The following is a 14,321-nucleotide window of genomic DNA, read 5'->3' on the forward strand; positions in this document are numbered from 1 at the left end:
AAAGATATATATGTATCAGGTTCTAACACCTATCAGGAAAGTCTTTTAGAATATTAAAATAGCAATAAGCAAATATGTACTATAGGATTAAACACTAGCACTGAAAACAAACAAATACACAAACAGACAAACAAACAAACAAAGAATCAACAAAATTTTCCTCTTGTTTCTGCCCCCTCAGATTCTGGACTTTATGCTCATCACAGGGGAGGTGAATAAAGAATCACAATTCTTCCATTTTAAAATAAATGATGACATAGCACAAATCTGATAGGACTTTTGAAAGCACTGATGGGAAAGCCCATATGATTTGAGTGGGGACGCCCTTTCTTATGAAGAGAGCCAAACAGGTTCTGTCTCTAATAAATTAGTACACTCTTTTAAGATTAAAAATAGTGAAACACTTTAAATAGTCTGATTATAGCTTCAACAACAAGTCAAACATACATTTCTACCTAACCTATAGTTTTAAGGAGTCTATGTGGGTTTAACTTATCATCCCTCATTCCAATATAAAAAAAAAAGAAAAGAACCAAGTCATGTTTGAACATTAAGATATTCATTAAAACTGTATAAAGTAAAAAAACAAAAATAAGAACAAAAACCAAAAAATCTTCACAGATTATTAGCCATCTCTTTCAACAATTTCTCATCAGTTCTTCTCTCTCCTTATCAGTAGATAGCCCCCATCTCACAAGGAAATACATCCCAACACTTCCTAATGAGATCAGTGATTGTTTTTTTATGAGAGCCACTGCTCTTTGAGATGTTCAGGTGAAGGGAGGGTATATTTTATGAACCAGTAAATGCCAGAGAACCACCCAAGGGTGTGTGGCAGCAGCTGTTTTCAGCAGGTGAATCTATGTATTTTTTTTTTCTCTTTGTTTTTATTTTCTCCATGCGCTGAATATTTGTTTTTAGAGCACAGAGCACAAAAATCAATAAGTAACTTAATCATTCTTCGGTTCTGCCATTTGCCTATAAGACCTTTTTTTTGTTTGTTTGTTTTCTCCCTATTTATACCATATGCTCTTGATTAAGGTGTTTACATTGGATAATACATCGCTTATTTTGCTGCATTTGAGAGCCAGCAAAATAATGGAGCCTTCGAACTTTTAAACATTCCCATCTCCTGCCCCTGCACCCCCAAACTCACAATTTGGTGTGAACGGTACGTTTACTTGTGAGTGATCAAAAGTTGAAAGATGGTGGTGACCAGACCTAATGCTATTTTATTAAGCCATCTAGCTATAGGATTGTTGTTTCATACTTTAAAAAAATATGTCTATGCTTTCTTTTTTTTTCTTTTTTCTTTTTTTAGTCAAGTACTTTCTTAAAGAAACAATAGCACCACATTGGCATAGCTGGCCAAACAATAAATGGGAAAGCAAAATGTGCTACGTCTTTCACTCCAAGACTTTTCCCAAGTGTGGAAACTAGTAACAGAAACCCTGGAGCCACAGTGTATGACATCGTTTCATTTACACAAACACGCATTTGCCAAGGAGGGGGATAATTCTTGAGGGAGGCTAGTTTTTTTATTTTTGTTTTTTAAGATTAAGTGATTTTGTTTCTTCTCTGTATACCATTGTACACTTAGGATGAGCGTGTGTGTGTGTGTGTGTGTGTGTGTGTGTGTAGGGTGGCTGTTGAGAAAGCTTTTCTTTATCTCTAGGAGGGTAGATCCTAACGTTCAAATAATACTATTCGTTTATATAATACTAGTAGCATAATACTATTATACTCTTTGGGAAGATGGGAACAGAAATTAGACCTAGGTATAAATTGGACATTAGCCTACCCACTGAAAGCTCATTCCTACCAATATTTACACCTCTTTCATAAAGATCTTGAAATTGTCCCATTTTTAAATTCTGGAGCAATAAAACTCTAAAGCAAAGCTTATAAAGTTTTGAGTTGGGAAATTTTAGGTGCTCCCTTGTATCAATTCTGAGTCATTCCCTTGTAGTATATAGTGATCAACTGACTTTCAGAGTTTACATCAATTTATCTTCTAGTTTATTCCTTTGAAAATAAACAGTGGGTTAGTGTAGTAGTTAGTTGATTTATGAGCCAATAGGAGAGAGGGTGCAGTGGTTAAGAGCTCTGCTGCTAACTAAAAGGTCGGCAGTTCAGATCTGCCAGCCGCTCCTTGGGAACCCTGTGGGGGTAGTTTTTCTTCGTCCTATATGGTCACTATGAGTCAGAATTGACTTGATGGCAATGGTAGGAGGGAGTCATGTGTTGAACAAAGTTAAGAAAGAAAACATGGCTTTGCATGTTTAAGCTTTCCTCATTGGGAGATTTGGGGCTGGGAATAGAATTAAGAGAATAAAATAAGTCATAGCTACTCTTAGAATTACCATATCCATCTTGTCAGGAAACTCCTAAGTTGGCAGAATTCTGCCTGTAAAGTTCTCCTGGGAGTCGGTAATTTTAAAAGGTACACACAGGGCACAAGAAAGTCAGAAGTACCATCTTGGGAAGGGCAGCCCAGCATCTCACTCCATAAAACTTATGTCTGGAAAACAGGAGGAGGGCAAAACTGACATGTTTAGTTTCTCGTATATCTGTCCATAGTGGTCAGAACCTTGCTCAGCATACCTGAGGTGCTCAATTCAATTCATGCCGTAGACTGAGAGAGTTAACGTACTTGTTGACTGAGCAAGAGAGCCTTCCTTTTGTGTATATTCAGAGATCCAGGAAGTCTCCTCTCTGGCCTCTGAACTTTGAGATGACCCAGTGGGAGGAAAACTGAAGATGTTGTTATTTTGGTTTTTCATATAAGCTTTCCAAGAATATAAAGGATAAAGTTTGCATGATGTAATCAAACCTAGGTGTTTTTCACCAAAGTGTTCAGATCAAAAGAGCTGAATGCTGGGTGACTTATTGTTCTAATAAGAAAATCCATAGATGGGAAACCTAGTCTAAGCTAGTGTGGGCCTATCCTCATCATTGGAAATTCTCCATAGCAATATTTAGTTGAATGGTTAAGACACACCCACAGAGAGCTGGCCACTCTCCTAAGCAGACTTGTGGGAAACTTTCTGATTATAAAGGAATGATTGCCTCTCAAATAGCAACTCTAGTCTAGCATATTTTAACAAAAAGTATATATATATATATATATATCTGATACACACACACACACACACACACACACACACACACACTACACACTACACACACACATGCCCAAGGTTAAGAGTAAAATTCATTAAGGAAAGTAACTTTGTGACTTTTTATTAGGTATTATTTCAATATTTAAAATGCAGGGCCATTTTTCTTATACTGCCTAAACAGAAGAAATAAATACGTTTTTCAAAATGAAGAGAGTTATCATTTATAATATTAAAAGAGGTATTACTAGATAGATAGTAACTGCCTTGAAGAGTCAGTGAGTTCTAGCAAATGGAGTAATTTAATCACCCTTACACTGGTAGAAATCTCGTAATTTTTTCTCCTTTGTCTTTTTCTTTCTTGCTCGTTGTTTTACTTACCTTTGTATTCATAAATCTAATGCAGAGTTCAAAATCAAAATGTACATCAGATGTTTCTAACTTAATTCGAAGTGTTTGAAAAGCTATTGAGTTGTTTGGAGAGTTTTATTGACAAGAATTGAGATGTCAGGTGCATTTGGTTAATCAGTTCTCTAGCTATACTGGGAAAGGGTTGTTTATAGAATTCCTTGCATCCCAGCAACTCACGGGTTCTGACATTGCATCCTCAGAGCAACCCAGTATAAAAATCTGGAGCATTATCTTTTTAATCCTCATACCACCCCTGTGAGGTAGGTAGATGACATATTGCCCCCATTTTGCAGATGAGGAAACTGAGGCACAGAGAGGTGAAGTGACTTGCCCAAGGTCACACAGTGGTGAGTCCGTGGCAGAGCCAGTAGATGTTTGTTTCTTCAGTGAGAAAAAGAAACCAGGACTATTAAAATTCCTAGCCTTATGCTTTTTCCACTCACGGCTACCTCTCTGGACTCGCCAATCAAATTTATATTGGTGGACTTTTGTGTCTTAAGTTCCTCTTGGAAGGCATAATTGGGGGTACTTTGCTTTCTTTCCCAAATGGATGAGTTTTTCAGTGCCCTTCCTCTTAGTGTGATCTTTGGCTCCAGGCTTCATCTTTTGTTTTGCTTTCACCTTTTACTGTTTTGGCCAGATTCTTTCATATAACAAACTACAAAATAGCACCATTGTACTAAAAAAACAAAACAAAACAAAACAAAAAAACAGAGTTTTACATACTGTTTGATATATTCTGTATTATTGATATGCTAAATTTACATACTGCTCTATATGGAAAAAATAAAAAAAGAGAAGTTACGAATTAGGTTGCACACTAACTCATCATTCGAAAGAACCATTGAGAGTTTGAGACTTTCTATACTTAAAACATTGAGAGTTTGAGACTTTCTATACTTAAAACATTGAGAGTTTGAGACTTTCTAAACTTAAAACATGCGCCTAAAAATGATTGGCCTTGAAGTTGCAACTATTTGCAGTTTTTATTTTTATTTTTTAGCAAGATGTGGAAAAATAAAGCTTTGTGTCTAAAATAAATGCATCCAACTTATATTTGCTACAAATGCCACAGATGGAATCTTGTGGGTTAAAAGTGAACGTGCTACTTGCTGCTTGCTGCTGCTATTGAGGAGGCCAAATTCGGCAAATATAGATGTGATGGAGGGGCAATGGGGATAGACAAACAAGGTTATCACACACTGTAAAACAAAGAGCCTGTGTTGCGTAGAAAGAAGTGCAAATAAGAAAAAAAAATTAATAAAACTACTTAGACAAGGCTGCTAATGGATGGCTCCAACAGCCAAGATAGAGAGACAAATTTAGTGCAACTGGATCTATAAAACACCCATGCATTTGTGGCTCTTGAGAGGCAGGGACTAAGATATATATCTATATATCTATATTTCTCTATAGAATATCATTGATAAAGGATCAACAGCAATCTACCAATTCCAGGGCCATAGCTGCAAGGTGCAAAGCTTTTAACAATCACTCCTAAAGACAACGTTGGAATGTTTACTTGCGTATTTCATTGGGGGGAATGCCCATCTTTTGAAATGTTATCAAATATATTTTTTTGGCAGATCTTCCAATGTTTAACAGGTAACTTATGCAGAGCAAAGGATTCCGCCGGTGGCATGTCATTCTTCACTCCTCGAGAGAGTCTTCCTACATTCTGTAGTTCTTGTTTCCTGCACTCCCTCTACTTGTGTTCTTCAAATGTACTTCCTATAAGCAAGGGAGAAAAAAATGACATTAATTTGATGAATTTGATGTATCCATCTATTTTTAACGTTGGATCTCAGCCTCAGGCCCTAGGGTTTCTGAGAAGATCGTAAATAGGTCTTTTGGCCCCACCTCACCCAGGCTACTTCTATGTACCCGTGGTTACACGGGTACCACAGATAGCTTTACAGTCACACAGAGATGCATTTTCCTACTTCTCCACTGCTGTCGCTAATTCACTGATAGGAAGGGCATCCTGAAAATTCAGTCTTCTCTCCTGTAACACCTTTTCCTAGTGAGGAAAAACAAAAAAAATCAGAAAACATTCCGAGGTCATACTTGGTTGTTTCATTGCAGTTTGCTCTCTTTTAATTTTGCAGCACAGAGGTTTTTCTTTTTTCCTTTTTTTTCATCTGGAGAGAAGCAGAGTTTTAGAAATAGATGACTGGGATGTTTTGTAATTGATTTAGAAATATGTAAAATCACAGACTTTTTTGGGGGGTATGATATAGTATAGTAAGCTGGGTTCAAATTCTAACTTCAATTTTCTAGAATGTAAACTTGAATAAGTGACAATCTCTTTGTGCCTCAGTTTCTTCAGCTATAAAAATAGGATAATGATAGTATCTACCTTGTAAGATTAAGTATTAAATAATTAATGTATGTAAAGTCACTTACAATAGGCCTGGCCCCTGGTAAGCGCTACATAGGTACTAGTTACTACTGTTATTATGTATTTGTTATTCTTCTTACTTCACCTCTATTGCAAAGTAACCATCCCTGGACTAAAAACCTTGAGCTTCTTGCTTTGATGCTACTAATCACTCAACAAGAAGTAATGTTGGGAAAAAAAAAAAGCAGCAATAATATTTCAAGGATTTTTGAGTTTTGTTTAGAATATAGACTCTATGAGAGCAGGGACTTTTCTGTCCACTGTTACGGCCCTGGTGTGTAGAGCCAAAACAAAAACCAAACCTGTTGCCGTTGAGTCCATTCCAACTCATAGTGACTCTACAGGACAGAGTGCAATTGCCCCACAGGGTTTCCAAGGAGCACCTGGTGGAATTGAACTGCTGACCTTTTGGTTAGCAGCTGTAGCTCTTAACCACTATGCCACCAGGGTTTCCAGTGTCTAGGACAGTGCCCAGGATATTGCAGGTGCTCAATAAATATTTGTAGAATGAATTCAATAAATGAATGGATGAGTATGAGGGGTCCTGTGATGATCTGGAGAATTATCATTATGCTTTTCCTATAATTATTATTTTATCCTTTTAAAAGTAGTATTTAAATAGAAAAATTTACACAAATAAGGGATATTTGAAACAAAATCAAGGGAGGTGTGGCATTTATATGCATAAACTTACAGTGCTTCCTCTATTGGTTTCACCTCTAGCCAGAGCTCTGGAAGGATGGAGTGGACAACTGTTGGTATAGAGTGAAGTGCAAGGAGCCACAGTACCCTTCTCCCCCAGAAAATGTTTCCATCAAGACTGACAATAAGGTTTCCCACCACAGTGGCTGGAATTCCCAAACTCTTCCTTTTGGCTAAGGTGGTGACCACCTCACACAATCACAATATTGTTAGGAGCTAACAGACCCCAGAAAGCACTCAAACCTGAGGCCCAAGCCAGAGAGAGTGAGAGGTTTTAATGCTGAGGATGAAGGAAAATCAATTTCCACTCCCTGGAAATAACACTATGGGCCCATCATTATTTGGCAATCTCTCCAACACATGATTTTCAGCTCCACCTGGGACATTAAAGTTATCACTAAATCCTTCATGAAAATTGGTTAGCACTTTGAGTGGGTGGTCAATATGGTATGCTGACTGAAGAGAAGGGAGAGGACATCATTGTGTAAAAATGTTTATTAAAATACCTAGCTCACCTGGAGGGGAGATGAGAGGGTAAAGGGGGTTAGAAGCTGGCGAAATGGATACGAAAAGAGAGATTGGAGGGAGGGAGCAGGCTGTCTCATTAGGGGAAGTGTAATTGGGAGTATGTAGCAAGGTGTATATAAGTTTTTGTGTGAGAGACTGACTTGATTTGTAAACTTTCACTTAAAGCACAATAAAAATTATATAAAAAAAAATCTAGCTCAGTGGTGACTGCTACAAGCTGGTGGGACAACACTGGACGTTTGTATAGGATAGCTTGAAATACCATGTGTTTAGAATTCTGGTGCTTTCCCCCCAAATATCATTTTACCAAGTCCACTTTGCATGTATTTGTTGCTGTACACAGCATTACTTGTTAAGACACCAATAAATTTGTCTTTCTAATTTTACATCTTATTCTTTCTTGCAGGAGTTCTCTAGAAAAAATGAAAGAAAGACATAAGGCAGTAGAGAGTAGAATCACTCATGTTCCCAAGCTTCTTGAAACATTTCTGTTCACTTCTTAATGGCTCTTTCAAGCCCCAAAACAGCTATAATAAAGAATATCACTTCTCTGCCAAACTACTAATCAAGCTAACTAAAAACAAAAAAACTAACAGGATGCAAAATACAGTAATATGAGTTTTACCTTCTATTCTGTTTAAGAGGAACATAAGCTCAGAAAAAGATTTCTAAGAATCTGGATAACCCCCAAACCAGGAAAATGCTCAAGAATTAAAGGTAACAAATCAAAAGAAAGCTACATGAGGTGTATAATCCCCAGGCTTCATCTTAAGTTGAATTAACTTGAATGTTCTAGAAGGAAACATTCAGTTATTGTCTATTTCCCTTGCTGAATTCGTTAGACTAGCCAACCTATAGATCTTAGCTTTTTTTTTCCAATAGTGAGATTCTTTTTCTTTTTTATCAAAGCAGAAGGTGTTAAGTGTGAAGTCTGAGCAGAGAGATCCTCTATTTTTTCTGGGTCTGTCTCAGCATCACAACAAAACTATGGGCAGAAACTCCCTTGAGTAAAGCCAAGTCTGCTCCAAACAGCATGGCTCCCATGCACACATGTATACGGTGGAGGCCATTCAAAACCAGCTGGGATGTCATCTGGTTTGTATTTGGCTCTCTTCCCAGGCTCTCACATGTGACTTCTTTGTTGCAGACAATGACAGTGACAAAACAAAAGCACTCAGGGACTTGGTCTCCATTGCATCTGTTGCTTCACACATTGCCTTAATTAAATCATGCTGACCACCCCTGACAGTGGGCTGCAAGCGGAGGCATGTTAGAAGCAGCCGTCAGAGCTGGCACCCACCTTCAATGCACTTCTTGAAGGGTTATGAAACTGTCCCACGTTCAGCCAAGCAAAAACTTTTCACTTCAGCAGCTTGTCCAAGACAAACAAACCAGCTGAAACTGTTTCTAGCATGCAACTAGACAGATTTTTGAAAGGAAAACAGTAGTGAGTAAATACTGTTTCCTGTTGACACCAGACAAGGTAAGATTATTAAAAAAATACATAGATCTCAGTCCTCCAGATCACTGGGGTGGGTTGAGGAAATTTACCCTTCTGAAAGGAAGAGTTAAACAACTCACTAGGGAATAAGTTTGAGAAGGGCTTAATTTGTGATGTATATTATACCCACTGTGTACCATGCACAGATAATTAGGAAGCTAGGAAAGACCCTGAAGAGGCAATTAACATTCTCCCGTTATTTCTTGGCTGTTATCCTTGCTCCAAGCTTTCCTTTGGAAAGCTGCCCACAAACTTTTTGACTAAGAAGATCACTGAAGGCTAATAACAATGGCAATAATAATAATAATCTTGCTTAACATTTGCAGGGTGCTTGATATTTTACAAAACGATCTCACCAATCCCTCACAAAACCTTGTGAAATAGACATTATTCATATCAGCCTCATTCTGCAAGCTGAGGGTTTCTAAGGTTTAATGACTTGCTGGGGATCACATGGGAACAAAGCGATAGCTATAGGACTGAAATAATTAGAGTTCATATCGCTCGAACGGTTATTATATGCTGCGATTATATCATGCATATTAATTGCATGTATTTTTAAATTTAATACTCATAACAAACTTTGGGGATGAGTATAGTATATTGCCCATTTTAGCTTTAAGGAATCTGAAGTTTAGAAAGGTTAAACAAATTGCTTTATTTCTTAAAATGAAGATGTGACAGTGGTTGGGATTTTGACTCACTCTTTCTGATTCTGGAGCCCACTATCAGTCATTCTGCTATACTGACTTCCCAAGATACAAAACAATACTTGGTGCTTCCAGCTCCAACGTTCTTCCCAGTAGCAGTAGTCGATAATGCCCCGAGCTGCCCATGACCCCAGATGTTGGTTAATGCTGATTTAGAGGGTAAGGCCATGCCCTAGGGACAGACAGAAGAGTCTGGACTAGGAAGGTGGCTGCCCACCCTTACCATAGGTGTAAGCTGAACCCATTTGTGTAATTGCTGATAGAGGGCTAGTAGCACAGTATTCAATTAGCAAAAACTGTTTTTAGTTGCCATCAAGTTGGCTCCAACACCTGCCGACCTTATGTACAGAATGAAGCATTGGCTGCTCCCGTACCATCTTCATGCAAAAGCTAAACCCCTGAATATTACAACCTCTTCTTTTTTTCTGTGCCTATCTTTATGAGATTTTGCCTGAGACACAGAATCTAAAAGGGAACGATAATAAGCTCTTTAAATTTCAGGGAGGAAGCAGCGATGTTTTCAATAGGCTATGTTTCCATCTCCACCCACTCCAAACAAGTTAAGTATTATGTGATATGAAGTCTAGGAAAAACTCGACACCTTATAAAAAATCCTGGGAAAATACTGTCCAGCATTGAATATTAGCAGCCTATTGCACAGCATAAAGTCTTAACTCAGTATTGAATTTCTCCCCAAAAGGCCAAAACGGAGGGAAAAAAAGAGCAGCTATATCATTGGCCAGATGGTCCAGATACCAGCTTTTTACTTGTTGAAAAGGATGTGCTGTAGTTATATTGCTAGTTTATTCTGGAGACACGTGACATGGCAGAGGACAATTTAGATGTCTCAATATCAACTTTGATGTCCCTGTACTTCAGGGAATCACAAGTTCAAATTCCAGGTTAAGTCAGCCTTTCATCTCTGGGAGCCATGTAGAGTGAGTGTCATGGGATCCACTCAGCCCTTTGGGATGTGACTTTTAAAATCAAAACACAAGGTGCACATTTTGAGAGACCCTTGCTCCTCATGTGCGTGGCTGCCCCTTTAGCAACGAGTAGCAAGTGTGCATTTACTGGACACAGTGTTGGTCTGCCCAGTCTCTTGCTTTTTCTGGAAACTGCCTCATCCTCCTTTGATGTGATTAATGTGTTAGTGGTCTTTTTTTTTCAATATGACCCTCTTCTCTGGCCATAGTTGGATGACTCAAGCTGGGCCCCTCACCCAAGCCATTGACTGAGTGTGGGGGCAGCCCTAAGGCAGACCCATTCCTTAGAAACCTGGAACTCCTTTATTAGCCAACTTTGGCTCAAGGACTCTCTGATAGCTTTGCTGAGTGTTCCTTAGGTATGGCAGTCTAGGACATTTCTACCCAGCCCTGTCTCCCCCTTCCCCTCACTTGGGGTCAGACTTGCATTGTGGTCTGACGGCTTGCTGAGTCTTCCCAGATCCTCTACTACTTCCTTTCACACAGGCATTTCCCCTAACCAGATCCTTGCTCATTTAACCCCATCTCTTCTGCTTTTTGGAGGATCTGAACTTACACTCCTGGACTGGGTCCCAGCTCCCACACATGGTTGTTTGACCTTGGCAATCACTATGTTCTATCTCAGTTTCCTCGGAGAAAGGGCGGGGTAGCGGCACCCCCAACTCATAGTGTTGTTATGATTGAATATGCTGAGCCTTTCACATTTACCTGCCACAGAGAGATTTCGAGAATTGTGTGCAAGGGAGCCTACGGTTTCAAGGGCACTTGATTTAGATTCATGTAGTGAGGCCGATGTTAGCAACGTCAATCTGTTATGGCTTCTGCGCTGTCAGAGTCTACTCTAGTTTTACCTTTGTTAAGAGCACGGACATGCCATAGATTCAATTGTGTACGTGTTTGTCTCCCCACTAAGGAGTAAGTTCCTTGAGAGCAGGTAGCATGTTTCCTTTAGCTCTGTATCCAAGCCAGGAAATACTTTTTAAATTAATTTAAGTTTCCTGCAGGAGTGGTACAATAGAGTTCAGGTCAACAGCAAGCACTGCTGCATGGCTACCTACTTCCTGCTGTGCTCTGTACGAGGACAAATAGCACAGAGGTCCCTCCTGCCTCAAAGCTTACAAGTGGTGAGTTGTGGTACACTAAATATCAATTAAGAAATGCAGGAGAGAGAGCAGTGCATGGTCAATAAACTGGAGTCCTTCTTGGGTCTGGGTTCTGAATTCTACCACTTGCTAGAAGCAAGACCTTGGCAAGACAGGCAGCCTGGCTCATTTGAAGTTTTCTCACCTGAATGGACATAATTATAGCATCTACCCCACAGGATTATGGTAAAGATTAAATAAAATGATTCACTATAACCTTTACCACAAGGCAAGTGCTTAATAAATATCAGCAATTATTATTGCCTTTTTTTTTTTTTTAATACTTTCTATTGCTAATACGCTTCCCACGTATGGGGTTGCTCCTTTTCTAGACCAGTGCAGGGTAAGAGTAGCTACCTCCTGGGTGTTCAGAGCTTCCTTGAGTGCTAGGATAGTGGAAGTATAGCTTCTTTTCCTAGTGATTGGTGAGTATGTGGTGCAAATGGTTAACACGCTTGGCTGCTAACCAAAAGGTTGATAGTTTGAGTCCAATGAAAGGCACCTTGGGAGAAAGGCCTGGTGACCTATGTCCCCCAAATCAGCCACTGAAAGCCCTATGGAACACAGTTCTACTCTGATACTCATGGGATTGCTAAGAGTCGGAGTCAACTTCAGGGCTTTGAACCGGTTTTAAACAGTTCAGTCATGGCTGACAGAAACAAGGGCAGTATACGTTTACATAGCAACCAAATCTGTTATGCATTGGCTTTTGACCTGAGTAGGGAACAGGCAGTAGTATCCTGCTCAAAGATTGTGGCCTACCAAGCTGTTTTGAATGTGTGCCGCTCTCCACAGTCCTGCCAATAATCCAGTCTCCTGCGTCAGACTCCGGAAAGTTTCCTGATGCAGGAGATTGGATTACTGGCAGGACTGTGGAGAGCAACGCACATTCAAAGTGGTACGAGTGGCAGCCATCTTCGAGTGGGGCACTGCTGCCTGTTTCCTACTCAGGTCAAAAGCTGACACACAAGAGATGTGGTTGCTACACAACGAGTATGCTGCCCTTGTTCCTGTGGGCCATGACTGAACCACTTTGAATCGATTTGAAGCCCTGCCTTATTTCCCTCGGCCATGGCTGAACCATTTAAAACCAATTTGAAGGCATAGTTGACTTAACTCAGTGGCAACTGGTTGGTGCATCCCTGGCAAATCCCCAGGAACCAGGAAACATGTATTTGCCTCATCATTATTTGAAGATTATCCTCACTTAGCAACTTTCTTACTCTTTAGAATACCATCTGACTCTATTTCAAATATTCCTGCTGGTGATGTAAGTAATCACTACCAACATGGTTTGGAAGCCTGGAGGAGAGGGGGAAAGGAGAAAGAAAGAAAGAAAGAAACTGCTGAAGGGTACTTTCCCTTGCTGGCAAGAGATATCTGTGTTGACTTTAGTAGTCTTGAAGGATGTTGTAAAATACTTTAGGGTTCAGGGCTGCTTAGACTGTTGATTTTATGGGCAGCTTGTTTAGTTAGCTGTTTGTGTTTGTGTTACATTTTTAAATAAGAAAAGTTTAAGTGCACTATCTTTCCCAGAGTGAGTTGATTTTGGAATTGCTGAAAGGTTTAAATGTCGTGGTATTTAAAAAAGTAAAACACCAGATTCTAGCAATTTCACTGATATGTGCAAAAGATTCAGCACATTCTTACCTAAAAACTGGACTGGATTACTCTTAAGCCTCCAAAATGCCGTTGTTTCATGTGATATACAGTTTATGCTAGAGAACTTCAGCTAGTGTGTGCAGTAATTTATATGCATCCTGGGGGGATATGTAAGCCCAGGGTTTTAGCTTTTGGTGTAGTTTCATCACAACAGTGATGAGTTCACAGGGTTAGTAGGAAAGGGTGTTGCCCTCTTCCACTCATTCTTCATGTGTGTGTGACAAATCTGGGCAGAACATTCAAATGCTGTGTTCTGAATTTTCCTCCTCACTGAATTTAGAGAAATTTTGGAAGTTTGGAAGGCTCTTCTGAACTTTTAGGATGAACAAAATAACACTATGACAAGTTTAAGTGATTTGCATCTGTTTGAGGTTGATGGGAGCCCTCAGCTTATAAAAGTAAACATGCAGGGTGCCAGCCAGTGCTTTTCCAAGGCAGAAAACATGGCGCAATAACAATTCATGCATGTATACAGTTTTAAAAAATCAGAATTGCCATGTTGTGCCAAAAGTACCTATACTTCTGTCCTGGAAGAAGGAAAAAAAAATGTCATTATTTACAGAGAGAGAAACCAGGGCATTCAACAGTGACCTAGGTCAACCAATACTGATAAAATACCAATTATCATGCTGTAACTTATTGATTGATTCATACCTTCCATCTCTTCTAGTCCTGCAACGCCCCATGAACTCTTCGACATACCACACGGGCATCATAACTACATGTTCCCAAAGCTACAGTTGTCAACTGATGAGGAATCTGTACCCAACCCTCGACTTGCCAGGATGTTGCTCCTAATCATTGGAATTTTTGTCTTGCCATAATTGTTATTGACAGGTATGAAAATAGCACATTGTATTTTCATGGATGGCACTGCTGGTTGGCCTTTGATTACTTAACCTCTTGGTTTTAGCCAGACAGAAAGCTCCATGGGAACGTTTACACATTTTACACAGAGTTTTGTGAAACATTTGGCATATGAATCCTAGCTTGGAAGCCTGGGCCATTTGGCCAGCATGAGCTTGATGTAAAAATTCTTGGTCTCTGATTGGAAAATTTGGAGCTATTTTACCAGAGAGAAGAGTTGCCATGATGCTCAATCTTTTGAAGGTTTTGCTGTTAACATCCCACTTGCCTTTGGAAATTCTGACCTTGCCAG

General features: G+C 39.4%; 1 protein-coding gene across 3 annotated transcripts in view; it reads right to left on the reverse strand.

Moving 5' to 3' along the window:
* Positions 1-1,602: 1,602 nt before the first annotated feature.
* The window catches only part of IGF1 (insulin like growth factor 1), an 82,772-nt gene continuing 70,053 nt past the window's right edge, over positions 1,603-14,321 (reverse strand). For all 3 annotated transcript variants that reach the window (XM_049884202.1, XM_049884203.1, XM_049884205.1), the window contains one exon: positions 1,603-5,261. In XM_049884202.1, coding sequence (XP_049740159.1) covers positions 5,236-5,261 — 26 coding nt within the window. In that variant the 3' untranslated portion in view covers positions 1,603-5,235. The remainder of the gene's footprint in view (positions 5,262-14,321) is intronic.

Source organism: Elephas maximus, chromosome 4, assembly GCF_024166365.1.
Source record: "Elephas maximus indicus isolate mEleMax1 chromosome 4, mEleMax1 primary haplotype, whole genome shotgun sequence".
NCBI classification, from domain to species: domain Eukaryota; kingdom Metazoa; phylum Chordata; class Mammalia; order Proboscidea; family Elephantidae; genus Elephas; species Elephas maximus.